At 36.6% G+C, this 26,683-nt stretch overlaps 1 protein-coding gene across 1 annotated transcript; it reads left to right on the top strand.

The window, feature by feature from the left end:
• Positions 1-18,746: 18,746 nt before the first annotated feature.
• Positions 18,747-22,581, top strand: LOC120089701 (dual-specificity RNA methyltransferase RlmN). The gene is made up of 11 exons (XM_039047066.1): positions 18,747-18,791; positions 18,879-18,993; positions 19,157-19,275; positions 19,656-19,738; positions 19,866-19,968; positions 20,168-20,265; positions 20,441-20,571; positions 20,671-20,779; positions 21,335-21,526; positions 21,618-21,754; positions 21,875-22,581. The coding sequence occupies exons 2-11, from the start codon at positions 18,893-18,895 to the stop codon at positions 22,161-22,163; spliced, it is 1,362 nt and encodes a 453-aa protein (XP_038902994.1). The 5' UTR covers positions 18,747-18,791; positions 18,879-18,892; the 3' UTR covers positions 22,164-22,581.
• Positions 22,582-26,683: the final 4,102 nt, after the last annotated feature.

The following is a 26,683-nucleotide window of genomic DNA, read 5'->3' as shown; positions in this document are numbered from 1 at the left end:
ATTTTAAACCTACGATATCTAGGTGATAAACCGTTTTATTACCTCATAACACTCATGTATGCTTATAAAACCGGTTAACAATACTCAATTCATAATTCCCGGTAGGAGGTGTTCCGTAGACTGTCAAGATGTCGGCCTATTTTAACTTATTAAAATGGGTGATTAACTTACGTGAGAATGCAGCTTATCTTTGTTATGGATTTTAATGTCTAATCCAATTTTATAACAACTATAAAAAAAGACATACTCTTACATCCACAACATGTGTCAAAAGCATTCAAATTTAATATAACAGTTATATTAAATAACAGAAACCCTAAAAATGCATTCTATACATTATAACAAATTATAACATATACATAATGCATGTAACATGCTTCCTATGGTGGGTTTTTAAATCTAAATTGTATACTATATGCACAAACATGTTTTGAATTTAAATACAACATACATCACATGCATAATTATTTTAAAAAAATACTGATATGGTTCAGCTTTGGCATCCTAAGCAAGCATAATAACTAAATTATTACAAAACCAATCCATAAGCAGCTTCAAAATGGTGTAGAATAACTCGAATCGACCTAATTTGAAACCGAACCTTTTGAATCGGAACGGATTGGGGTTGAATTGGACCAAAACTGAAGAAGAATGGTCGAACTGGCCCTCCTCGGTCATCCTCGCTCAGTCAAACGAAACTTGAGAAACTGGTTCAAGATCTCGCTGCTGGAATAAAATCTCGCTGAGTTGAACAAGATCTTGCTCGAAAGCTTGGAATCTCGCTGGAACTTGATATCTCGTTCGACACTTGATCAGAATCTCGATAAAACTTTATATATCGCTTGATGCTCGATCAACATCTCGCTCAAACTTGATATCTCACTGGCTCCAATGAATCTCGCTGGTTTTGAAGGAAATCTCGCTTGATCTTTAATCAGAATCTCGCTCTCGCTCGAATTTGGTCAAATCTTGCTGCTCGATCAACGAATCTCACTCAAAATGGAAATCTCGCTCGAAACTTGAACAACGTGATTTGAGCAGATGCTAAAGAATTGGTTCTACTCGACCTTCTTCACTTCTTTCTTCAATTACAACTCTAATGATTTCAAATAAATTACACACTTAAGTACACATATAAGCTCATCAAACAAAAGCCAATTACAAATTTAACTTGGAAATCAAAAGAAAACTGATGCCAAAGCTGAATAACATCCATATCAGTCCATAAACATGCAATATCAGATATTCACCCACCAAAACTCAAATTAACGTTAATTGAATGCTTAAATCACGCTCTGATTCCAATTGATGGAATACAAAAGCATGCAACAGAAGCAAAAATAATCAATAAGCACTCTAATTTCATTTAATTTGAGTTCTAAAGCATGTTATTTCATAAATTCAAAAGAAAGTTTTAAGAAGAACATACTTTTGACGATTTCTCCCAAATTTAAGCTATTTTTCATTCCAAATCAGCTCTAAATTGATAGTGAACCACTAATAGATCTTCTCTACTATTCTCAGCCTTGAATTTGAGTGGTGGAACTCGAATTTGAGTGAATTTGGTGAAGTATATTGAGAGTTCATGTGAGGAAGAAGATGAGGTAGTAGAAACAGTTTTCAGCTCAAGAACCACACAGATTCTTCTTCAAAATTGAGAGTTTTATATTTTTTCAGCATGCAAGCATTCCTCAACCATCAAATGGGCAGGCAGTGTGTGTGTGGTGTGGGGGGGGGGGGGGGAGGGGGAGTGACGAAGTAACAATCGGGTATGAGAAGAAAGGAGACATAAGAATTATGGGGGTGGAGAAGGCTAGAGAATTGTTAAATGAGGGTTACTGTGCACATGTTGAAGGAGGTGAAAAGGGGAGATAGTATATCAGTGGGCCAAATGGGGATATAGGGGCTATATCATCTCCCCACATAGGATATTGGGCCCCCAACCCATAAAGAATTCTCAAATTCATTAATTCTAAAAGAAATATATACATTTTTTTATTAATGTATGTATAATTCGGGTTGAGTTGGGTCAACCTAAATTTCTTTTTATTCAACCCTAGACCTGACCCAACCCAAGAGAAATAGAAAAAGTCGACCCAATCTAAAAACAAAACTAACCCAACCCAACCCTTATAGTTTGGGTTGGGTAGTTTAGGTTGTTGGGGTTGTCGGGTCATTTGAACTAATCAAATCGTTTGAAATTAAGACAAACAAGCCTTTGTTGTATTCATGGTTTAAAATGAGGTTTTAATCTTACAGACATTTAGATAGAAATATCAATAAAATGTTGAGTTGATAGATATTTCTTGAAAATTTATAAAAACAAAAAATTTAAAAATAGATTAAATTAATAAATAAATTTTTTAATGATTTTTATGTTGGGGTTGATGCCCTAAATCTCGTAGGGTCCTGTAGTTCGTAAACACGTGTATGAACAAACATTTGTGATGTAATAATATGAGATATTTTCTTCACTGTTGTATATGAAATATGGGATATTTTAATTGCATTTACCACAAACCAATAAACTAAGATCCCTGGTTATCATTGTAACTTAAACATGTATGTGGAGACATACAAGTGGATCATACATAAGTGATAACATAAATGGTCTGTAGTATATGGATAAAGAAGGGAAACCTTATCCTAGTGACATTACGGATACGGCCCGCTTTGTAGATGTTACAAGTGTTGTAAAGTGCTACCGATGGTCTGATCCTGATCATTTATGTGGAGACATGAGAGTGGGGATATCCTATACAAAGGAGTTTGTATAAGACCGGACCACGAAATGTTTAGTCTCGTTATATAACGTCGTTCATGTCAGAGACTTTCATTTCACTAGGATGACCATGGGTTGAAGGAACTCTTATTCAAGAGTACCTACGAGCGGAAGCGGATCTTTTTCAATTTATTATGATAGAATTACCACATATACATTCAAACATTCTAATATGCATTCATAATGCTAAAGAGATCAAGAGGTCATACTAGATGAAGATTTCTTCTTCACAGCGAGTCTAAAACCCAACCGTCTACCTAGAACAATCACCACTCGAACAGAAGGAAACGGATATGACACCACCACTCAGAGCCCTCAGTGTTCTTGGAGTGAGAATCCAAAGTGTGGGATTTGTTTGGATTTGGTGGAGGGAATGAGGAAGAGAGACCATACACTACGATCAAGCAAGTGGGAGATGAGGTCATCTATCGCATAGACAAGATGCTTGATCATTTAGGTGAAGTATACGATCGTGTAGGAAAGGGTAAGCGATCGTGTAGGAAAAGGGTGAGCGATCGTCTAAATGATCGTGTAGGAAAAACTAAGCGATCGTCTATATGATCATTTAGTAAATATCGAGAGCTAAACGATCGCTTAAGAAAAGATAAACGATTGTTTAGTTAATAGTGCACGAAGGTGTAATCGGTAAACGATCGCATAGCAATATCGTATATGTAAGCGATCGTACAAGCACTATCACATAGTGATAACTTGTAGAAATACAAGTTATTTATGCTGTTTTATTTAGATATTGCGGCAAAAAGAGAGGAAAGTTGCGTCGATAGTATAAGAATTGGCTGAGAAATAAGAAAATTATGAAATGTTGTAAAAGCATCCATTAACACAATTGCGATGGCGAAATAGAATGTTTCAGTCTCTGTTTTGCAGGAAATAGGTCACCACATGTGTTAATGGCTCGAAGACAAAATGTACAATGCATCTACATCGCATGTGCCCATCAATCAAGAACGAAGAGATGATCAACGCAATGACGGTGCATGCGACAATCAATCAAGAGCTTTAGCGATCAACACTTTCAACCGCATGCAGTAATAAAAAACAACACTGCATGGCGATAGATCAAAAGATGTGAAGAGCAATGCATTCGCAGATGATTCTGACAAGTGTACAGTTTTTTGTTGTGCAATTCTAACGAATTGATCATGGAACAAAAAGGAATTTTCCATTACGCCATTGCAGGAATTACCATAATTATACAGTGGGGACCACAAATTCAAAGAGCAAGGTCTTGTCTATAAATAGCTTCCTCAAATTCGGTGAAAAATATTCTGAAACGAGGAGAGAGAGGTTGTCTAAAGAGACTTTACAGAGTAAATCCGGGAGAACTACGAGACAAGGCTGAAAAGTGAGTCTCCGAGCAAAGAATTCTTCCGATTCCCGAAGCTAAAGCTCTGTGCAAAAGGTCAATTCTACCAGGAAAGCAAGCCTGAGAGGGAAGCTTTCCTTTCCACCACATTCATACGCTGGCAAGCACAAGTCTCCGATCAGGATCTGTGTCAAGATGTTGACACTCTTTCCGTATTTGTTTCTATTCTCTAATTCATCTTCTGTGTTCATCTTCTTTAATCCCTCATTCACAAACATGTATCAAACGCTTAAATTTAGAATTAAATGTTGTCATCGTCATCGTCATCATCTCTCTATCTCTTTCCATACATTTATCATCCATTTTCTCCATGATGTATTCTAATCCCCGGGGTAAGTAGCGAGAATTAAGTGAGGGAGTCAATCTGTGTCAAGAAATCAATTAAGTTTAGCTAAAGCATGCTCGACGGCCTCTTCACCTGTGAGAGCAGAAGTGAAGATGTTATTACGACTATTGAGAGAAGGTTGGAAGAATGCGTTAACTAAAGCGAGAAGTATTTCCAGAGATGGAAACAACCTTGCGTTCATCACGTTCATCTCTATTTCACCATAGACGTATGGGAACACGGCCGATTACTGAAAGGTGTATGCCAAGGGAAAGTGGAACCTTAGTTGCGTCCTTAATGCGATTGATGAACTTGTGATGTTTTTACTTTTTACTCATTCTCTTTCTGCTTCATTCATAAGACTTGCCATCGCATTCATCGATTCTTTTGTACAACTTCACAGTTAGTCCTTGACCCTTGTATCATGTATCATAGTAGTTTAGGAATTTACTTTATCACGCATTTTTACCTTCAGCGCAATTTATATTTCTGTACAAACCAAAATTCTTTATTCATTATTATAACCGGTCGCATGTATCACATAAGTATCGCATTTAACGACAACAATCCCCATGTTCGACCTCGGATCATTCTGAGAAACTTGCGTTAGAATTATACTTGGTTTCAGCGCAAGGAAACTTGTGACACGCACTACTTCATCGCATACTACGATCATATCACTATCAACGCATACACTTAGAATGTAGTATCGCATAAATTATCTTTATCGCAAAGCACTTGACCGCATATAAAGCATCATATATTCATTCATCAGTGCAATTGATAGATAACATTCCATTCGTATCCTTACAAGTTTATAGCAACATGAGCTTGTAGCATAAGATCTATCATCACAGTGCATAATAATCAATAGATAAAGATAGAATTCAAATCTTTAGTCACCAAGTTTATGGTGCCGTTGCCGGGGACATGAACTTGAATCATTCTTTCATCAGTAGTGTGCATAAGCAATACATAGCATAACACTTTATTTTTATAGTCAACATATAGGCACTGATTTTCTAAGCAATGACACTCTCTTTAACACAATGTCCGCGCATCTCATGCTTAACACACCATCAGCTATTTATGCATCTCAAAGTGATCTTTCAATACACTCATCCGTTATTAGAACAGAAGAGACGCCGTCCCATTTTCTTTATAACTGTCCAATGAATGTGATCTCATCATATTCATAACATATAAATTAATATCATATATTAATTATAATATTTTTCTCTACTAGATATAAATCATATTTATATCCAAATTAATGGTATCTCATACATAAAGTTAATTATACATATTTAATTAACTCGTTCAATTATATCATAATAATCGAACTCCCTCTTGTCAATTTGAACAGTTCAAACAAACCCAAAAACAACTCTCAACTTGTATCCAAGCTACCTAAAGGGCCTTATGGACCTATGGCTCAAAGCTCCAACAATACGTGAATAGCTGACTAAACTCTTTAGTCACGATATCCACCATCCGTTAATTGTCAGGCATTTCACTAAAGACCAACAGTTAAACTCTTCTTGCCATAGATATATTTCTATGTCCATCGGATATAACCAATCATCAGTACGATGACCCTTCACAAAATACTCGTAATTATAGCAGGCCAATTTATCGTTTTGCTCCTGTAATTACATCTTCCTCCTTAAGTACAACTAATCCCTCTAATGAACAATACAACATAGTCCTACTATGTGTGAACACCTCTTAGGCCATGAAGAAAGTGCGTGGCGCCACATCGTTCAAGCCCCGGGATCAGCCCTTAAGAGAGCAATCTATCTACTTACCCCTACTTTCGGGAAGGAGTGAACTCCATCTTATGAAGCTGAGTTCCCAGCTCCCAAATCAGACGAATCCTCAAAATAGTAGGTTTGAGTCGGTGCTCTAGCCACTCGCACCCATGTAAATCAAAGGACTGCTCAATAGCAGAAGTTCCCAACTCACTCGGGATTGAGGTCATGTTACCTATGGTCATCCTAGTGAATTGAAGTCTCAGTCATGAACGGACTTATATGACAAGACATTAACACTTTGAGGTCATGTTTTACACAAACTCTTTGTATAGGACACCCTCGCTCGCATGTCCACTACATGAATGATCAGGATCAGACCATCTGTGACAAGTCACAACATTTGTAACAATTCCACAAAGTGGGTCACGTCCGTAGTATTACCAGGATAAGGTTTCCTTCTTGCATCCATATACTACAGACTATTTTAGTTGTCACTTAAGACATGATCCACTTGTATGTCACTATATACATGCTTAAGTTACATAAAGACAACCAGGGATATTAAGTTTATTGGTTTGTGATAAAACAAAAAACATCTAAATGTGAAAAGTCAATAGGTGAAGTAAATATCATATATATTATATATCACAAGTGTTCGTGCACAGTTGTTTACAAACTACAGGACATGAGACTTTAGGGCACAAACCCCAACATAGGTAACATGACCTTGATCTTAAGTGAGTTAGGAACTCCTGCCTATGAGGGTGGTCCTTTGATTTGCATGGGTACAAGTGGCCAGATTGTAGACTCAAACCTTCCATTTTAGGGATTCGTCTGATTGGAGAGCTGGGAACTCAGCTAAACAAGATGGAATTCACTCATTCCTCGAAGTAAGGGTAAATAGATAGATTGCTCCCTTAAGGGTTTATTCCGGGGCTTGAACGATGTGGCACCACATACTTTCTCATGGCCCAGGAGGTGTTTACTCATAGTAAGACTATGATGTATTGTTCATTAGAGGAATCAGTGATACTTAAGGAGTTAGATATAACTATAGGGAAAAAATGGTAAATTGGCCCAACTGTACATCTGTAAAGGGTTATGGTACTGTTGATTGGTTATATCCAATGGACATAGAAATATATTTGTTGTGAGAAGAGTGCAGTTGTCTCTCTTTAGTGGAGTGTTTGGCAGTTAACGGATGGTGGATATCGTGATTAAAGAGTTTAGTCATTCATTCACGTACCGTTGGAGCTTTAAGCTACAGGTCCATAAGTTCCCCTTGGTAGCACAATGGATTCAAGTTGAGGATCAGTTTTTGGATTAATTTGAAATGTTCAAATTAACAAGAGGGAATTTGATTATATATATGACATAATTAAATTGGTTCAATTATATGTGATATAATTGATTTGATATATTAGATACATTAATTGGAGGAATTGATATAAATATGATTTATATTAAATAAAGGAGAAAAGAACTATAGTTTAAATATTACATATGATGTGATATTAAACATATAGGTTATAAATATAATATTATAAGTTAGTTATTATATTTATTTATAATAAAAACAATTATGAGATAATTGTTTAGTTGGTTATTTGGTTTCTTTTTTAACCGTGCGTGAAGTGGGAGGTTAGGTTCAGTTTTAATAACTAAATAATAAAATGAAAAGAGTTTTCATTTTACAAGGACATTGCTTCATTTAGTGAATTTCTCACGAGAGTAAGAGATTACTAAATGATCAAGTAATCTCAGTCTATGCGATAGACAAAAAACCTTTCTCCCACTTACTTGATTGTGTAGTTCGATCGTTTTCTTTTTACTTCCCTCTACCAAATTCACATAGAGCCCACACCTCCTGGATTCTCACTCCGAAAATACCAAGGTTGTCGAGTAGTAGTGTCAAGGGTTGCTGTTCATGGATCAAACAGTTCATTATTGCTCACAAGAGCGAGAGATTGCTTGCTAGACGATTGCAGCGAGCGAAATATTGCTATACAATTTCTCACAAGAGCGAGAGATTGCTTGCTAGACGATTGTAGCGAAAGAGAGATATTGCTATACAATTGCTCACGAGACTAAGCGATTTCCAGAAGAAGAGTTCTTTAAAGGTATGTCTCTCAATTCCTTTTTTTTTTTAGTAAGAAAGCATGTTGTAATTTGCTCTATAATGCATAACTATTCTTGTATGTTTGTGAATGTATTTATTCTTTCACAATGGGCTTGGAAAGATCTTGCTTCCATTCACGGGTTCTCTTGAATAAGAGTTCCTTCAATTAGTATCAGAGCCAAGTTGTTCTGATATTCCAAATCCATTGTTGTATTGAATTGCATTTACACTTTTGGTGGGTTTTAAGGCATGTCTACGTTATGTTTAAGTGTTAAAAGTATTTGTGGATGTGGATTAATGGAGTTTTCTGGGATGATTGTCTCAATTATTGTTTTCTTTTACATTTCAAAGTTAATTGTAAGGGCCCCTATGTTTTTTAGCATATTAACTTGCTATCGAGTCTGTAATTCAAAGAGTTTGAGTCTGTAAGAGTCGCTCATGATGAAGCTTCAAGGCATGGAGATGTAATTTGCTTCGAGGAAGAAAAAGACTAAGAGTTGGTCAGATCATGTTAACGATCGTTGAGTATGGGATACTCGTTGCATGGTACGCACGCGCACTATACAATCATGTAGGCCAGCATGCTTCATCGCATAGTCACTGGCTACACGATCACTCGGTAAATGTTACATTGCTTCTCGATCGTCTAGACGATCATGATTCATCGCATAGTAGTCATCTACACGATCTTTTAGGCTTGTGTTAAACTTGGTGCGTTGCACGATTGAATGGCCTTCATGCTTCATTGCATAGTCAAAGGTACTCAATCGTTGCTACACGATCGTGGTTACTTGACCAACTTTACTAGACGATCACATGTGAAAGCTACACGATCAGGAAGCGAGGCTTCACCTGGGCAGTTCAATATCCGGTTCGCCTGTTTAAACTGGTTTACTTGATGGTTTAATGTAATAGATAAATTTATTTCCAGTTTTTTAGGCTAATCATCCCAGTCCATTAATTTTAGTGAATGTACATGAGATGTATGTTTAAGTTATATGTCATATAGTATGTCATATAGTTTTAAATCCCCACATAGGTTATGCATTTATCATGCATTATCTCTATATTGTAAGAGTTATGATATAGTAGCTTGCATGATTAAATTACTTCAAGAGCATGTTCATGCATCATATAATATAAGAGTTATATTTATGCATGCATTAAGCATATTCATACATCATCTTTATATTATAAGTGTTATGGTATAAGGGTGTATGGAAGCATGTTTGCTTAGTTCATTACTTTTTATATAAGAGTTATATATAGTAATGGATGGACATTGCATGAAGCATGAGACAGGTTGAATTTATAAGAGTTATAAATACCTAGTCTAGCTTAGCAATGTGGATGATTTTGGTTGTTTCCTTTTATAAGAGATATTATGGAAATTAGAACTTATCAATAAGAAATACATGCATGCAAACTTAGGCTCGAATCATGTTTTAAAAGAGTTTTAAAATTTGATGGAGATAGACCTAAGATCATGGTTCTAATGAGATTAGAAACCTAAGTTTAATTTTTTAATCAGTTTAATAGGATTAAATTGACTAACAAAAGATTAAAAATGTACCAAATCTATCTATAAAAGACCTTTTGTCTAAGGCGGGTTCTGTTTAGGCTGGGGTACTTAAGCTAACGGAAATGGAACACCCCTACCTGGGAACCTACATGAAAAGGTGTTTTTTTTTTTTAGCAAATTAAACTCACACTTAGATAAAATCAATAGCCAGATTGTCTAAGTTAATGAATCCCTAGGTAGAACATTCATTGGGAGGTACTTGGGGTATATGATACTTCACTTAAACCTCTTCAAGTTTCTCTTTAATGTTCACACCGTGAGATCTATCCTCGGCCTCGAGGCACCCTAGGAGTGTCCCCCTAAAGGATGGTATTTGAGTAGGTCAATACCAAGGTGAATGGAGAAAATGTTCATAGTAAGTGGGAGCGAAACATGTGACAACATATCCCACGGTCTCTCTCACTAGGTTGGATAACATTTTATGCATCACCTCGAGGCATCCTGGGAGTGTTCCCCTAAAGGATGGCAGTTTTGCACAACTCTTTATCCAATCTTCTATATAGGATAAGGTCGCTTTAGTCTCTTGTCCTAATCTGCTTTTTCCGTACGGTGGGTACATTAGGGTAGGACTCTAGGGCCTAAAATGAAGGGTTACACTTACGTAGAATTGTTAAAGGTTAACAGTTCTGGACTGAAAAATGGTGACTGTTAGAGTCAGTTACAAGAGTTGTTTCTGTCTAATGGTTGGGAATGTCTCATCCCAATGAAGGGGCACTTGATCACTCCACCGATGACTTTTGTCCTGCCTTACTGGGGCATCATTACAAAATAGATATCTTTTCACTTAGGGTACATTAGAACTTCGCTAAAACTAAAATTGGTGTTAAAAGTGGTAATGCATAGACTTATTAAGTTTTTTCATGTTTTTCAGCAACGTTAAAATGGCTACAGCCACATTAGCTCTATTAAGTGCCGACAAATTGACTGGAAAAAACTACGCTAGTTGGAAAAACATGATTAATATCATTCTGATCATCGAGGACCTTAGGTTCGTCCTTACAGAGGAGTGTCCTCCTATTTCAACTTAGACCGCCACTCGACATGTTCGGAAGGCTTATGAGAAATGGACACAAGCGAACGAGAAGGCCTGAGCTTATATCTTGGCCAATCTGAACGATGTTTTGGCCAAGAAGCATGAGCCTATGGTTTTTGTGCATGAGATCATGGAGTCCCTGCGGGGATTGTTCAGACAACCGTCTGGACAGCTCAAGCACGAAACTCTGAAATGCATCTTCAACTCCAAAATGGAGGAGGGTACATCTGTTCGAGAATGCGTTCTGAACATGATGGTCCACTTCAATGTGGCAAAGATGAATGGGTCCCGCATTGATTAAGACAAACAGGTTAGCATAATTCTGCACACATTGCCAGAAAGCTTCCTACACCTGGTTAGCAATGTTGTGCTGAACAAAGTTGATTATGTTGGGAATGTCCTAGAACTCGCAGTTCGTGTTAAACATTCTATTTATCAATAATAATGACTTGTTGATTTTGCATCTTATTTTGAAAATTCAATAAACGTATCATTGGCTATAGTCTGAATACTGTAACTTTATGTAGCGACATAAACAGGATCAAGTTGACAGTATATAGCCTAAATGGTCTAATAAGTATATGGATGAAATTGGGTATCTCATCCTGGTAACACTATTGGGTGATGCGGCCCACTCTGTATTTGTTACAAGAAGTTGTAAAGTGCTACAAACGATATGATCCACAAATCGTTCATGTTGAGACATGTGAGTAGGGGCATCCTATGAAATGAGTTTTCATATAGACTGGACCATGAAAATAGTCACTATTCTTTGTAACGACTGTTAACTGTTAAAACTGACTATTTCATTTATCATATAACCTAGGTTAACTCGATTTTAATCATGAGCTATCTATGAACTCCTGTGTGTTTGGGATTATTCTTTGATCTGCAAACGGTGAGAATAGTCCAATAGCACTGCTCAATAAGCTTACCATTTTGAGGATAAGACAGGATAAATAGTCGGGGATATAGCCTGACAAGATGGAATTCACTCCTACCCTATTTAGGGTTAGCAGATAGTTGTTCTCTTAAGTACTGATTCCAGATCTTAAATAATCGGGGTCCCTCCTTCTTATGATAGAGAAAGAATTTGATTCATAGAGATTAGAATCAGAATTGTTCATTAGAGGGTCAGTAGGAACTTAAGGAACAAGATGTATTCACAGGGGTACAACAGTAATTTTAACCTAGCTATGATTACGAACAACCTGTGAAAGATCGACTTACTGATTATGGTTATTAAGTGGACATAATATATCTACAATGAGGGGAGTTCATCTATGGGCTATAGTGGAGTGTCCCATTAGTTAACGAATGGGGGTTAGATCGGACTAATGAGTTTAGCCGATTAATCTCAAATCGTTGGAGCTCATGATCTATAGGTCCGCGAGGTCCCCCTACTAGCTCGTAAATGGTTAAGCTTTAGAGTAGCTTGAAAAATTAATTTGAAACGTTCAAATTAAACGGAACAGGAGAATATATATTTAAATATGATTTAAATATATGAAGATGATTATTGTGCAAAAATTAATTTAATATTTGATATTAAATTAATTTATGAAATTAATTTTAGAAAATCATTTTTCAGTTTTATAAATCAAAATGGTTTTGAAATCAAAATTTGACTTTAAAAAGAAAATTGGAAAATCGGTTTTGCATGTTCAAAAATGGAAAATGTTGATTTTCCAATATCATCTTCTTCATGCTCACACAAAGTCCATTTCCTTCTCTTCATTAATACTCCAAGCATGAGCTGCAAGCCATGCAATTCTCTTCTTTGCATGTTCATCTACAATAAATAAAGAAGTTTAGAGTGATTTGAAGGCGGACTAACACAAAAAATTTGAGAAAAAATTTCAATGAGAAGAAATAGTTCTTCAAAAGTGAGTTGTTGTGAGTTATTCTCTATTCTTCATCATTTCAAGCTGTTCTTGAGTCCCACAACTCGGTCTAAAGCTCCAAAAGGATAGTGGAGAAGATCTTGAGGTGGTTCACATGATCTTTGGTAAAGACTGCTGCTGTACAATCAAGTTCTTGGAGAGTTCTTCAAAGATATGATCTTAAAACCCTCTTTTTAGCAGAGTATGCTTTAGTTTCTGCCAAAGTTAGTGAATTTGAATGCTTATGAATCCTTGAAACTTCTACTGCATGTTATCTAACTCTAACAGATTATTCCCTTACAACTCTCCTCAACAAGTTGCAGACATTCCAATCATTGCTTCAGTAAGGAAAATAAGGTTGGTGAGGCAAATGTTGCTTCATCATCTAAGAAGTTCCATCGCGGTTCGACCTTAGGAACTAAGTCTGCACCTTCTACTTCTAACACTACCAAGTGGAAGAAGAAGAAGGGTGGTAAGGGAAAAGGGAAGGCACCTACTAACCCACAACCTGCCGCACAACAAGGTAGGCGACCAATGTCGGTTGAAAAAGAAAAATGTTTCCATTGCAACCAGGATGGGCACTGGAAGCGAAACTGTCCTCGCTGGTTGAAGGAGAAGAAGAAGTCTAAGGCCAAGGCAAAACAAGATAAATATGATTTATTAGTTTTGGAAACTTGTTTAGTGGAGAATGATTATTCTGCTTATATTATAGACTCTAGGGCCACTAATAATATTTGTTTTACTTTTTAGGGGATTAGATCCTGGCAGTAGCTTGAGGCTGGTGAGATGACGATGCGAGTAGGCACGGACACGTTGTCTCAGTTGTGGCAGTGGGAGGATTGCAGTTGATTTTATAGAATAAATTATCATTTTGAATGATGTATATGTTGTTCCCGATTTAAAACGAAACTTAACTTCTGTAAAGTGTCTAATTGAATGTAAATATACTCTCAACTTTTTAGTGAATAAAGTGTTTATTCTAAAAGATGGTGTTGAGATTTGTTCAGCAAAACTGGAAAATAATTTGTATGTGCTAAGGCCGTTAGCGACAAATTTCCTCCATAATATAGAGATGTTTAAAACTTTCGTAACTCAAAATAAACGACCTAAGGTTTTTCCTAAGGAAAATGTCCAACTTTGGCACCTTCGATTAGGGCACATCAATCTCAATAGGATTGAGAGGTTGGTGAATGGACTTCTAAGTGATTTAGAGGAAAATTCTTTACCTGTGTGCGAGTCATGCCTTGAAGGTAAGATGACTAAAAGACCTTTCACTGGAAAAGGTTATTGAGCCAAAGAGCCTCTAGAGTTAGTGCATTCATACCTTTGTGATCCGATGAATGTGCGAGCCAGGGGAGGTTATAAGTATTTCATCATTTTTACTGATGATTACTCTCGGTATGAGTATGTTTATTTGATGCAACGAAAGTCAGAATCCTTTGAAAAGTTCAAAGAGTTCAAGGCTGAAGTTGAAAACGCATTAGATAAACGGATTAAAACACTTCGATCAGATTGGAGTGGAGAGTTTTTGGATTCTGAGTTCCAAAGCTATATGATAGAACATGGAATCATTTCCCAAATCTCAGCGCCTGGTACACCTCAGCAGAATGGTGTATCGGAGAGGAGAAATAGAACCCTGTTAGACATGGTTTAGTCGATGTTGAGTTACGCTTCCTTACCGGACTCGTTTTGGGGTTTTTTAGTGGAGACGGCAGCTTATATCCTCAACTGTGTTCCTTCCGAGAGTGTTGCCAAAACACTTTTGGAGTCATGGAATGGGCATAAAGCTAGTTTGCATCACTTTCGCATCTGGGGTTGCCCAGCACATGTACTTGAGGCTAATCTTAAAAAATTGGAACCACATCCAAGGCTATGCCTATTTGTAGGCTACCCCAAAGGTACACGAGGGGGTTAATTTTATGATCCTAAGGAAAATAAGGTGTTTGTGTCGACAAACGCTACCTTCCTTGAGGAGGATCATATGAGGGAGCACAGTCCATGTAGTAAAATTGTGTTGCGTGAACTTTCCAACGAAACTACTGAAACTTCAACAAGAGTTATTGGTGGAAGTTCATCTAGTAGGTCAAATCCAGCTCAAGAGTTGAGGGAACCTCGACATAGTGGGAGGGTTACGAACCCACCTGTTCACTATATGGGTTTCACTGAAATCTTGACTATGGTAGCCGATGGCGAGGTTGAGGATTCATTGTCTTATAAGAAGGCAATGAAGGATGTTGATCGAGATGAATGGGTCAAAGCCATGGATCTCGAGATGAAGTCTATGTACTTCAACTCAGTATGGGATCTTGTAGATCAACCTAATGGGGTTAAACCTATAGGTTATAAATAGATCTACAAGAGGAAACAGAGTGCTGATGGGAAGGTGCAAACCTTCAAGGCTAGACTTGGGGCAAAGGGTTATACCCAGGTAGAGGGAGTTGACTATGAGGAGACTTTCTCACCTGTTGCCATGCTTAAGTCTATTCGCATCCTCCTGTCCATTGCCTCTTATTATGACTATGGGAAATGGTAAATGGATGTCAAGACTGCCTTTCTGAATGGTAATCTTAGGGAGACCATTTATATAGTGCAGCCCAAGGGATTTATCCCCCAAGGTCAAGAGTAAAATGTTTGCAAACTGAATAGATTCATTTATGGGCTGAAACAGGCGTCTCGATCTTGGAACATAAGCTTTGATACTGCAATCATATCTTACGATTTTGACCAAAACATTGATGAGCCTTGTGTCTACAAGAAAATCTCAACAGTTCAGTAGTTTTCCTAGTTTTGTATGTAGACGATATCCTACTCATTGGGAATGATGTAGGTTTACTGACTTCAGTTATGAACTACTAGCGATCCAATTCCAAATGAAAGATTTGGGAGAGGCTCAGTTTGTTCTTGGTATTTTGATCTTTCAGGATTGAAAGAACAAAATGCTAGCGCTATCTCAGGCATCGTACATTGACAAAATGTTGATAAAATACTCGATGCAGAACTCCAAAATGGGACTACTTCCTTTTCGGTATGGAGTTACATTGTCTAAGGAACAGTGTCCTAAGACACCTCAAGAGGTTAAGGAAATGAGACGGGTCCCATATGCATTTGCTGTTGGCAGTTTGATGTATGTGATGTTATGTACTAGACCTGACATCTGCTATACTGTAGGGATAGTCAATATCAGTCTAATCCAGGACAGGGTCACTGGACTACCGTTAAGAACATCCTCAAGTATCTTCAGAGAACGAGGGACTACATGCTCGTGTATGGATCTAAGGATTTGATCCTTACTGGATACACAGACTCTGATTTTCATACTGATAAAGATTATCGGAAATCCACTTCAAGATCAGTGTTCACTCTTAACGGAGGGGCTATAGTATGGTGAAGCACTAAGTAAGGGTGCATCACTGACTCCATGATGGAGGCCGAGTATGTTGCGGCTTGTGAAGCTACTAAGGAGACCATTTGGCTCAAGAAGTTCCTGACTGATCTGGAAGTTATTCCAAACATGTCTAAGCCCATCACCCTTTATTGTGATAATAGTGATGTTGTGGCGAACTCCAAGGAGCCTAGGAGACACAAGCACAACAAATATATAGAGTGGAGGTATCATCTCATCCGCAAATTGTGCATCAAGGGGACGTGATAGTCACGCAGATCGCTTCGGAGCACAACATTGCTAACCTGTTTACGAAGGCTCTCATGGCTACGGTTTTTTAGGGTCACCTACAGAGCATGGGTCTACGTGATCGTCGGCAGCTGGACTAGGGCAAGTGAGAGATTTTATACTGGGCCTTAGTGCCCTAGTTTATTATTTTGTACTTGTTTTTATCTTGTACACCCACTCGCTTTAGGACAAGTGGGAGATTGTTGGGATTGATGCCCTACATCTCGTAAGGTCTTGTAATTTGTAAACACGTGTATGAACAAACATTTGTGATGTAATAATATGAGATATTTTCTTCACCGTTGTCTATGAAATATGAGATATTTTATTCACTGTTGTCTATGAAATATGGATATTTTAGTTACATTAACCACAAACCAATAAACTAAGATATCTAGTTATCGTTGTAACTTAAACATGTATGTGGAAACATACAAGTAGATCATACCTTAAGTGATAACCTAAATGGTCTATAGTATATGGATAAAGGAGGGAAACTTTATCCTAATGACACTATGGATACGACCCTCTTTGTAGATGTTACAACTATTGTAAAGTGCTACAGATGGTCTGATCCTGATCATTCATGTGGAGATATGTGAGCGGGGGTATCCTATACGAATGAGTTTGTTATATAAGACCGGACCACGAAATGTTTAGTCTCGTTATATAATGTCGTTCATGACAGAGACTTTCATTTCACTAGAATGACCATAGGTAACATGACCTTAATCCTGAGTGAGTTGGGAACTCCTGCTTATGAGGGCGGTCCTTTGATTTGTATGGGTGTGAATGGCCAGATTGCCTACTCAAACCTACTACTTTGAGGATTCGTCTGATTGAAGAACTGGGAACTTAGCTAAACAAGATGGAATTCACTCCTTCCCGGAAGTAGGGGTAAGTAGATAGATTGCTCCCTTAAGGATTGATTCTGGGACTTGAACGATGTGACACCACACACTTTCTCATGGCCTGAGAGGTGTTAACTCATAGTAGGACTATGATGTATTGTTCATTAGAGGAATCAGTGGTACTTAAGGAGTTAGATGTAACTACAGGGGAAAAATGGTAAATTGGCCCACTGTACTTACGAGCGATTTGTGAAGGGTTATCGTACTGTTGATTGGTCATATCCAATGGACACATAAATATATCTGTTGTGAGAAGAGTGCAGTTGTCGGTCTTTAGTGGAGTGCCCAACAATCAACGGATGATGGATATCGTGATTAAAAAGTTTAGTCAGTTATTCACATACCATTGGAGCTTCAAGCTACAGGTCTATAAAGTCTCCTTGGTAGCTTAATAGATTCAAGTTGAGGATCAGTTTTTGGATTAGTTTGAAATGTTCAAATTAACAAGAGAGAATTTGATTATATATATGATATAATTAAATTGATTCAATAATATGTGATATAATTGATTTGATGTATTAGACACATTAATTGGAGGAATTGATATAAATATGATTTATATTAAATAAAGGAGAAAAGAACTATGGTTTAAATATTACATATGGTGTGATATTAAAACTATAGGTTATAAATATAATATGATATGTTAGTTATTATATTTATTTATAATAAAAACGATTATGAGATAATTGTTTAGTTGGTTATTTGGTTTCTCCTTTAACCGTGCGTGAAGTGGGGGGTTAGGTTCAATTTTAATAACTGAAGAATAAAATGAAAAGAGTTTTAATTTTACAAGGGCATCGCTTCATTTAGTGAATTTCTCACGAGAGCGAGAGATTACTAAACGATAAGTACTCTCAGTCTATGTGATAGACAAAAACCTTTCTCCCACTTACTTGATCATGTAGTTTGATCGTTTTCTTTTTCTTCCCTCTACCAAATTCACCCAGAGCCCACACCTCCTGGATTTTCACTTGAGAATACCAAGATTGCCAAATGGTAGTGTGAAGGGTTATTGTTCGTGGATCAGACAGTTCATTATTGCTCACGAGAGCGAGAGATTGCTTGCTAGACGATTGCCGCGAGAGCAAGATATTGCTGTATAATTGCTCACTAGAGCGAGAGATGGCTTGCTAGACGATTGCAGTGGGAGTGAGATATTGTTATACAATTGCTCATGAGAGCGAGAGATTACAGAAACTAGACCAAAAAAACTAGATCCCGATAGAAATTAGACCAAAAACCAAACTATCAAGAAGATATTTTTCCCTTAAATTAAATATGCAAATATCCATTTGGGGAGAGAGAGAGAGGCGGAGACGTGTGTGTTGGGGAGGCCAGTACGGTTCGATTTCGGCCTTACAGAACTCCGAACAATTTTCGAAGTTCGTTCCTACTTTCTACTCATTTTTACTTTCAAATTTTGAAACAGATAGCCAAGGGAAAATGGCGGCTTGCTGTTCCTGGAAAACCCTAGCAATTTCATCCTCTTCCGCTCGAGCTCTCCTTCACGCCCGCTTCTCTGTTCAGAGGCTTACCAACTTCAGGTTTTCTTTCTTACTAGTTTCTTGGATTTAATCCATGTTATTTTCAGCTTCTATATCCCCAAAGAGGTGATCAATTTATGGGATTCTACGCATTTCTCTGCTTACTGAAGATAATAATCATCACGAGGAAATGTTTTTATGCTAAATGTCTCTGGTTCTTTAGGCTTCCAGGGGAATTATCAGGCATGCAGTCTCTAATGCCATTGCACAGTGTTACTGCTTCTGCCTTGTTTACTTCGTTGCTTTCTTTGCATAACAACAGTTGGGGTTGTCTATCTAAAGGTAACCTTTCTAGTTTTAGGCTTTTAGCTCATTCCATATTGCCAAAATTAGTTCACCTGAAATTTTCAACATATACTCTTTGATAAGTTATTAAATATTTGAGGTTTATTGTAGTTATACCATTCTTCAAATTATTGCAATTTGATATTCCTATTTTGGTAATTGGCACATGTTTTGTTAAACCACCTATAAGAACCATATTTTGACTTTTAATTGATTCCATAATCATGTCCATGCTATGCCCGCATTTGTTCGGCTGTAACATCTGTTCCTCTATCGTTGTCTTCTTACATTCTTCTACTCTATTTTTTTTACTACTTATCATTCAATTCTGCGCTCATTTTGTTGAATGATACTTTTGGTGATCTCTTTTCTTGTAGCTATGCCTGAGGAAAAAGAAATCTTTAATAGTGATTCCAACTCCAAGGTGCTTCTAAAGGGTCTGTCTTACACCGAACTTGAGGCAAGTCCCTTCTAAACTCTCTCTTTCTCATTTGCACTTATTTGTCCTCCACGTATGATGAAGAAAACCCTTTGCTCTGATTCACGTGTCCTAATTTTTGTATTTACTCGAATATATACACCGATAGGAATGGGTTCAAGCACGAGGATACAGACCTGGCCAAGCTTTAATGCTGTGGAAGCGTCTTTATGGGGATAACATTTGGGCACATACCGGCGATGAATTAGAAGGTCTTCTTGCTTTCTCAATTTATCTGGAATGTGAACCATTCTTTAGATTTTAATGCTTTCATTGATAGCCTATTTTTTGCCCCTCTCGGGGACATCCGATCATTGATAGCCAATTTTTCCATTCATCTGCTTTCCTCTTGTTGGAACTCGTAACTTGTCTACTCTATCCAATGACTTTTTCCATGCTATGAAATCTTAGGTTTAAACAAAGATTTTAAGAAAATGTTGATTGAAAACGCTGAGTTCAGGGCACTGTCTTTGAGGGAAATTCTCCCATCATCTGATGGAACGAGGAAGGTCTGTATGGTTACGTTCTAGTAAGTGCTGTTATAATCATTCAATTCTCTTTGCTTCTTGTTTCTTTGTGTGTTCTGGCTCCACATTGCAAAATCATTGTTCTTTCCTTTAGTTCTTTGGGTTTGTGCCCTCAAAGATTCGTCTGATTAATTTTAAAGCTCACAGGATATTACAGATTTTGTTCGATCTGGAAGATGGATTGGTAATAGAAACTGTTGTTATACCTTGCGATAGAGGCAGGACTACTGTTTGCGTTTCAAGTCAAGTGGGTTGTGCCATGAACTGTCAGTTCTGCTACACTGGCAGGCAAGCTTCAATTCTTCGATTCAGTTAGATGTTTTAGCAGGATTTTAGTTGAAGTAAACAAGAATGATCAGATTGTTCATTTTTCATTCAATTTTTCAGGATGGGCCTGAAGAGACATCTGACTGCTGCTGAGATAGTAGAACAGGCAGTTTTTGCAAGGCGTTTGCTTACTAGTGAAGTGGGTTTAATTACTAATGTCGTGTTTATGGTATGTTCAAGATCTAAAAGTATTTAACATACAAGAGGAAAAATGAAATACATTGAAATTCTTGTCTTGTTTAGGATTTTGCTTATTCTTTTAACATGATGATCTACCATATTATTCAGTTTCTGGTTTATTTACCAAGCAAGATTTCAACATTTTATCGGTGGTGGTCCTAGTTGGTTTGGCATTCTTACGCAAGAATGATTCTACTTTCTTTCAATTTGTTGTGCCTGCAACGTTCTTTTGTTTGATCATTTGTAGACTATTCCAAGCCACAAGTCCTTCATGCATTTAACTGGAAAAAGATTTGCAAACATTTCTTGCCTTCTTAGTTTTTTTCCCTGATAAAATTTCGATGTTTCCTTATCTAAAAAAGTTTCTTTGTTTTTTAGTCATATTGAAGATTTATGTTGGGTTTTTGGGTTTAACTGGATACCTCCTCTCTTCTTTGTTTCCGTTATTAAAGCCTTCTGACATATATAATGGGTGGTCTCAGCGTCAGCGAGAACCATTATCCTTTTCCATATTTTGACCAGAAAAACTGAAATTGATTGTTAGGGAATGGGAGAGCCACTTCACAACATTGACAATGTCATTAAAGCTGCAAATATAATGGTTCATGAACAAGGCCTTCATTTCAGTCCACGCAAGGTCACTGTTTCAACTAGTGGACTTGTTCCCCAGCTGAAACGTTTCCTGAATGAATGTAACTGTGCTTTAGCTGTTAGTTTGAATGCAACTACCGATGAGGTACGTGCTTGCGGTTGGCATTACTCAAGTGCTTGAAATTAAAAAAATGTGAAGAATTCCGTTCTCTTGAGTGGGAAAATGAATGTTGCAGGTTAGGAATTGGATCATGCCAATAAACCGAAAGTATAAGTTAGACTTGCTTCTTCAGACTTTACGCGAGGAACTTCGCTGCAAGCACAAGTACAAGGTTCTTTTTGAATACGTGATGCTTGCTGGGGTTAATGACAGGTATATTACAACTTCTATGTTTTGGACCTAAACCATTGCTTCAACTGGATCTATAGTTGATGATTTTATCAATTTTTCCTTTACAATCATTTTTTATCTTTTGTTTTATTTTTCATGTAGCACTGAAGATGCAAAGAGGATCGTTGATCTTGTCCAGGGTATTCCATGCAAGATTAACCTTATTTCATTTAATCCACATTGTGGATCTCAATTTAGACCTACTTGCAAGGAGAAGATGATCGAGTTTCGAAATGTTTTGGCTGAAGCCGGGTTGACTGTTTTCTTGCGACTAAGTAGAGGTGATGACCAAATGGCTGCCTGTGGTCAGTTAGGCAAACCTGGTAGTGTTCAAGCTCCTTTACTGCGTGTGCCCGATCAATTCCAAATGGCAATGAAATCGTGCCCTTAGTTCCTGCGACAAGGTACATAAACATTGGCATCGGTCCGTCGACGTGGCATGCGATGTTGTGCCTGCTTACAAGCAATGGTTAGAGTCCATGCTCGTCTTCAGCTTTCAAGTCTTCTTGGAGGGGAAGCTATGTATACAGCCCATGTCAAGAAATTCAGCCCTCATGTTTTCCTAAATTTATTGTCATTCTTTAGTTTTGTTTATGTTTATGGTTGAAAATTAAGATTTAAATTAATCCTTAGGTGGTTCTGATAATGAAACTTTATGTAAGCAAAAAATAAAATTAAATCTAATGATAAACATTTAAATGGTAATTAACCAGTGTAATAATAGAGAAGGAAGAAAGCAAATACAATTTCCTTTCATCCATTCTCAATCAATACCGATTCAGTGCAACAATGAACAAATGATGGAAGAATATAAAAATGTGTTTCATTGCTATGAGTGTAATACTTATTTATGTGTGATCATTTGTAAAGTCATGGTTTTAAAAAATAACTTTCTATCATTATTTAGCAGTTTTGACATTTAACAATTTGACTTGAGATGTATTTAATTGAGAATGTGAAAGTGTCATTATATGCACCTTTTGAGTTAAAACATTGTGGTGGTCAAGATATTGATCTTTAACAAAAAAGTGACATTATCAACATTTTGTGACGGTGAAAATATCAATATATATGTTTCATTGACATCTTTTTCATTGTCGTTAATATCCTTATCGATATAGATATATCAAACTCTTGAGTGAATTATTGACAATGATAGGGATTCTATCTTTAAAACTGATGTAACTACTTTTCACCAAATCACACACAAGTAAGAAATATTTTAATAATTTAATAATTCTCCAAAATTTTCACTTATTTTGGTGACAAAATCAATTATCCACTTTATTAGTTTCTTCTTTCATCTTTGTTGGTTAAATTTGATTCATACAATTTCAAGGATGATATTTTGAAGACAAACACCTGCAAAATAAGAAAATAGTACATAGGTGTGGTGCTCATGACATATACTCTCATACTTAAAAGTCAAGTTTGAGTTTTTATGTGTAGCATAGAGCAAAGATTTTGTTTTGTGAGCTTACCCCTATAGGAGAACTTCTCTTCCTATTTATATGGGATTGGCTTAGGGTATCTCAACTAAGTGGATCGACCAACTATATACTAATTCACTAAGCGTGATCTCAAACTTTTGTTTCACATAGAGGTTTGATTGGTTAGTTTTGAACTAGGATTTGACCAAGTCCAATCCCAAGCCAACCTAACCAATTAATCTAGGTTCATAGGGCTAGACTTTTCTTTGGGATAATCAGTAATATAGCACTAATTACACTATCATTTAGAAAAATAGCAAAACATTGATTTTTTTTAATTATATCAAATACATGAATGACATGTGAGTCCAATTTTCAAAAATCCTAAAATGCCCCCGTCATCCTTTTTAATTGCAATGTAATTAATCCGATATCTTTATTAATTAGACTTGTTCGAATATTCATGATGTTTGATTTATTGAAGTTTATGTTGCTTCAAACACACCTTTTAACCATTTTGTCGGTTTGATCCAATCTAAGGTCTTTCCAACTTTTGAATATATTATTTTTTAAGTTAACAATGTATTGTAATAGTTGTAGCAATCATAACGATATTAGGATCGTGGAGGATAAAGATGTACTATGGTTGTTATACTTTGTTTCAGAATCCTCCTATAACAATGTTTATTTTATAGTTGACAATATTTCATCTTGTCAACCAAAGCCTTTAATTACATTATATATTGGGTTCCTCTTCCAAAACCTCCAACAACATGTCTGATATTGTTAACTTTTACCATAAAGAAAGGCTCTATTTTTAAGATGCATTAAAGAAAGCTCTATACTTACTATTAAAAATTACCTTAACAACTTCTTTAGTTGCATTATAATTAATCCAATAATTTCATTAATTATACGGTAATTAATTCATCTAATATACAATTTTGGTTATTTCAGTTTTCTTACAGATATTTAGTATGGATGAATTTCCTCTTTGCATGTAGATGTTTTGGCATGAATTTCGATTTTAGTTTGAAAATCCTCCAAATTCATATCTAAAGAATTTTCTATCTTCAAATTTTCACATGAATTTTGAATCTCATATTATATTACTTTCCATAAATCACTTTTTCATTAATCTTAACTAAATCATATGATTGTAAGATTTTTCTTTTTTTATCAATATATTACTATAATTTTCTTGTAAACGATTTATAAATTGATTTTATCATTATTTTCAATAAAATTTTATTTTAAACAAGAAGAAGATATATTTATTACGTTTTTCACCTATTCTTCTTATTTTAAAATTTAGTTTTATCAATATAATAATTTCGTTTTAAACCTGAAGTTTAGTATTTAGTTATTAATTTGAAAATGGTTCAAATTTGTTTTTAAAAAAATGTTCAATCTTCGAACGTTGATTTGAGTTTTTAAATCTCATATTATACTACCTTTCTAAATTTTGACTTTGTAACTCCATTTTATTTGATCTGGTTTAAGAAATTCATTAAAAGATTTAATTCGGAAAGGGTAAAAAGTGAAAGTCAAATTTAGGTTAAGAATTCCCTATCTTCTCCTTCGCGAGAACTACCTTGAATGTAAACTCCATCTTTTCCTTCTTCCTGTGAGACCTATAAATTCTAACCTACAACCAGCTACCGCTAGTTGCTACCTACCAACGACCGTCGCTTGTTGTCAACCATTGCATACCGTCAATCCTCAACCACTGTGGGTAAGTCGCGTGCCATCTCTCCCTCTCCCTCCCATATTTTATCGATTGATGTCGCTCGTTGTAACCAGCCTCTGCAAGCTTGCCCCCTTTTGTCAACATCCATCAATTGTCTTTAAAACACCATCGTTGCCGATCGTGATTGTTGTCACCCGGTACTGTTGCTGCTCACACCGTCCAAGGTTAGAAGTGATTGGTGCAAAAATGGATTTTACTTTTGGAGAATATGAATTTGGGGTTTCACGTTTCTCAGCCCATTCAAAAGGTAGGTTGTTAATTTTGGTTGGTTTTAATTAAAGTGCAATTAATAATTTTTCTCATTGGGGATTTATAACATCTCATTTGCATGCTTGGGTAGTTTGGAGTTTTATAATTTCTAATTTATTATTATTTTAACATATACGCAGGAATTTTTTTTAACTCGTCGTTCAACGTGTGTTTTCTGTTTTACCTCCCCCTCAGTTATGTTGCTTCCTTCCTCTTTCTCTCTTCTTCATTGCTTCCTCTTCATTTTTTTCTTTCTAAATCAGTATAATGGCTATAACTGAGTTTTCGTTATATATAAACATGGAGCTATTGGACTTTGAGGCAATAAAATTCTAACGAAGTAAGCAAGAACTCAACTTAAGAAACCATTCCTAAGGATTTTGTTTCAAGCATGGAAAGCCTTTTGAAGCTTACAAATATGAGATGGGTGACACGGATCGACAAAACCAGGTGGTATGCCATTCAAACTGAATAGTAAGGCTTAGGATTATCCATATAGTAGCGGACTAAACGTCTCAAAGTAATCAATACCATAAGCTTGATCATAACCACGAGCAACAAGACGTGCCTTATACCTCTCAACATCTCCATTTGGGTTAAGCTTAATTTTGTACACCCATTTGCACTTTAAAGTGAGACGAAGGAGGAACAAGAACCCAAGTTTTATTCTACACCAATGCCTTATACTCTCTATCCATAGCTTCTTTCCATTCAACACTTTAACAACAACACGAAAATTTGTTAGTTCTATAGGTATAGAAGGAACAAGGCTGGATTGAGCTGTCCAAACTTTTGGTTTAAAAATGCCATCTTTTAATCTTGTGATCATAGGATGAGTATTGGTAGGTGGAGGAGGTAAAGATACGGTAATGGGTAAAGGAGAAAAGTCTGTGGAAGAGGAGGATATGGGAGAGGCAGGGGCATTAGCAAAGGGCATGGCCGAAGAGGAAAGGGAGGGGGAAGAAATAGAAATGTTATTGGGCGGAGATAACGGAGCGTCAGTGGCCTGTATTCGTGCGTGGTGAACACGATGTTGATTTGGTGAAGCGGAAGCGGAGGACATGGAAGAGGAGGATGAGACAGGCGAGACCATGGGAGTAGAACTTGAAGGTAGAAGAGCGAGAACTGGGGGAGCTAATGGTGAAAAACTAGGAAGAACCGAAGAAGTAGAAGACTTGATAGGGGAATTAATAGTTAATGGTTTAGAACCATTAGAGAGAACGGAGGGAGTGGGAGAAGGATTAATATAAAAGGGGGTAGGATGATAAAAAGAATGATCTGGATGATAGCTTTTGACTTTGCCAAATTGAAAAGAAGAACGAGAGCAAGGAAAAACATTTTCATTGAAGACAACATGTCTAGAAACATATAACCGAACCGATCGAAGGATGGATCAAGACATAAGTAACCCTTGTGATTTGTGCTATAGCTAAGGAAAAAACATTCAATGGAGCGAAATAAGAGTTTATGTCAGTTATAAGG

Source organism: Benincasa hispida, chromosome 11 (genome assembly GCF_009727055.1).
Source record: "Benincasa hispida cultivar B227 chromosome 11, ASM972705v1, whole genome shotgun sequence".
NCBI lineage: Eukaryota > Viridiplantae > Streptophyta > Magnoliopsida > Cucurbitales > Cucurbitaceae > Benincasa > Benincasa hispida.
This window is presented reverse-complemented; position numbering and strand designations above follow the sequence as displayed.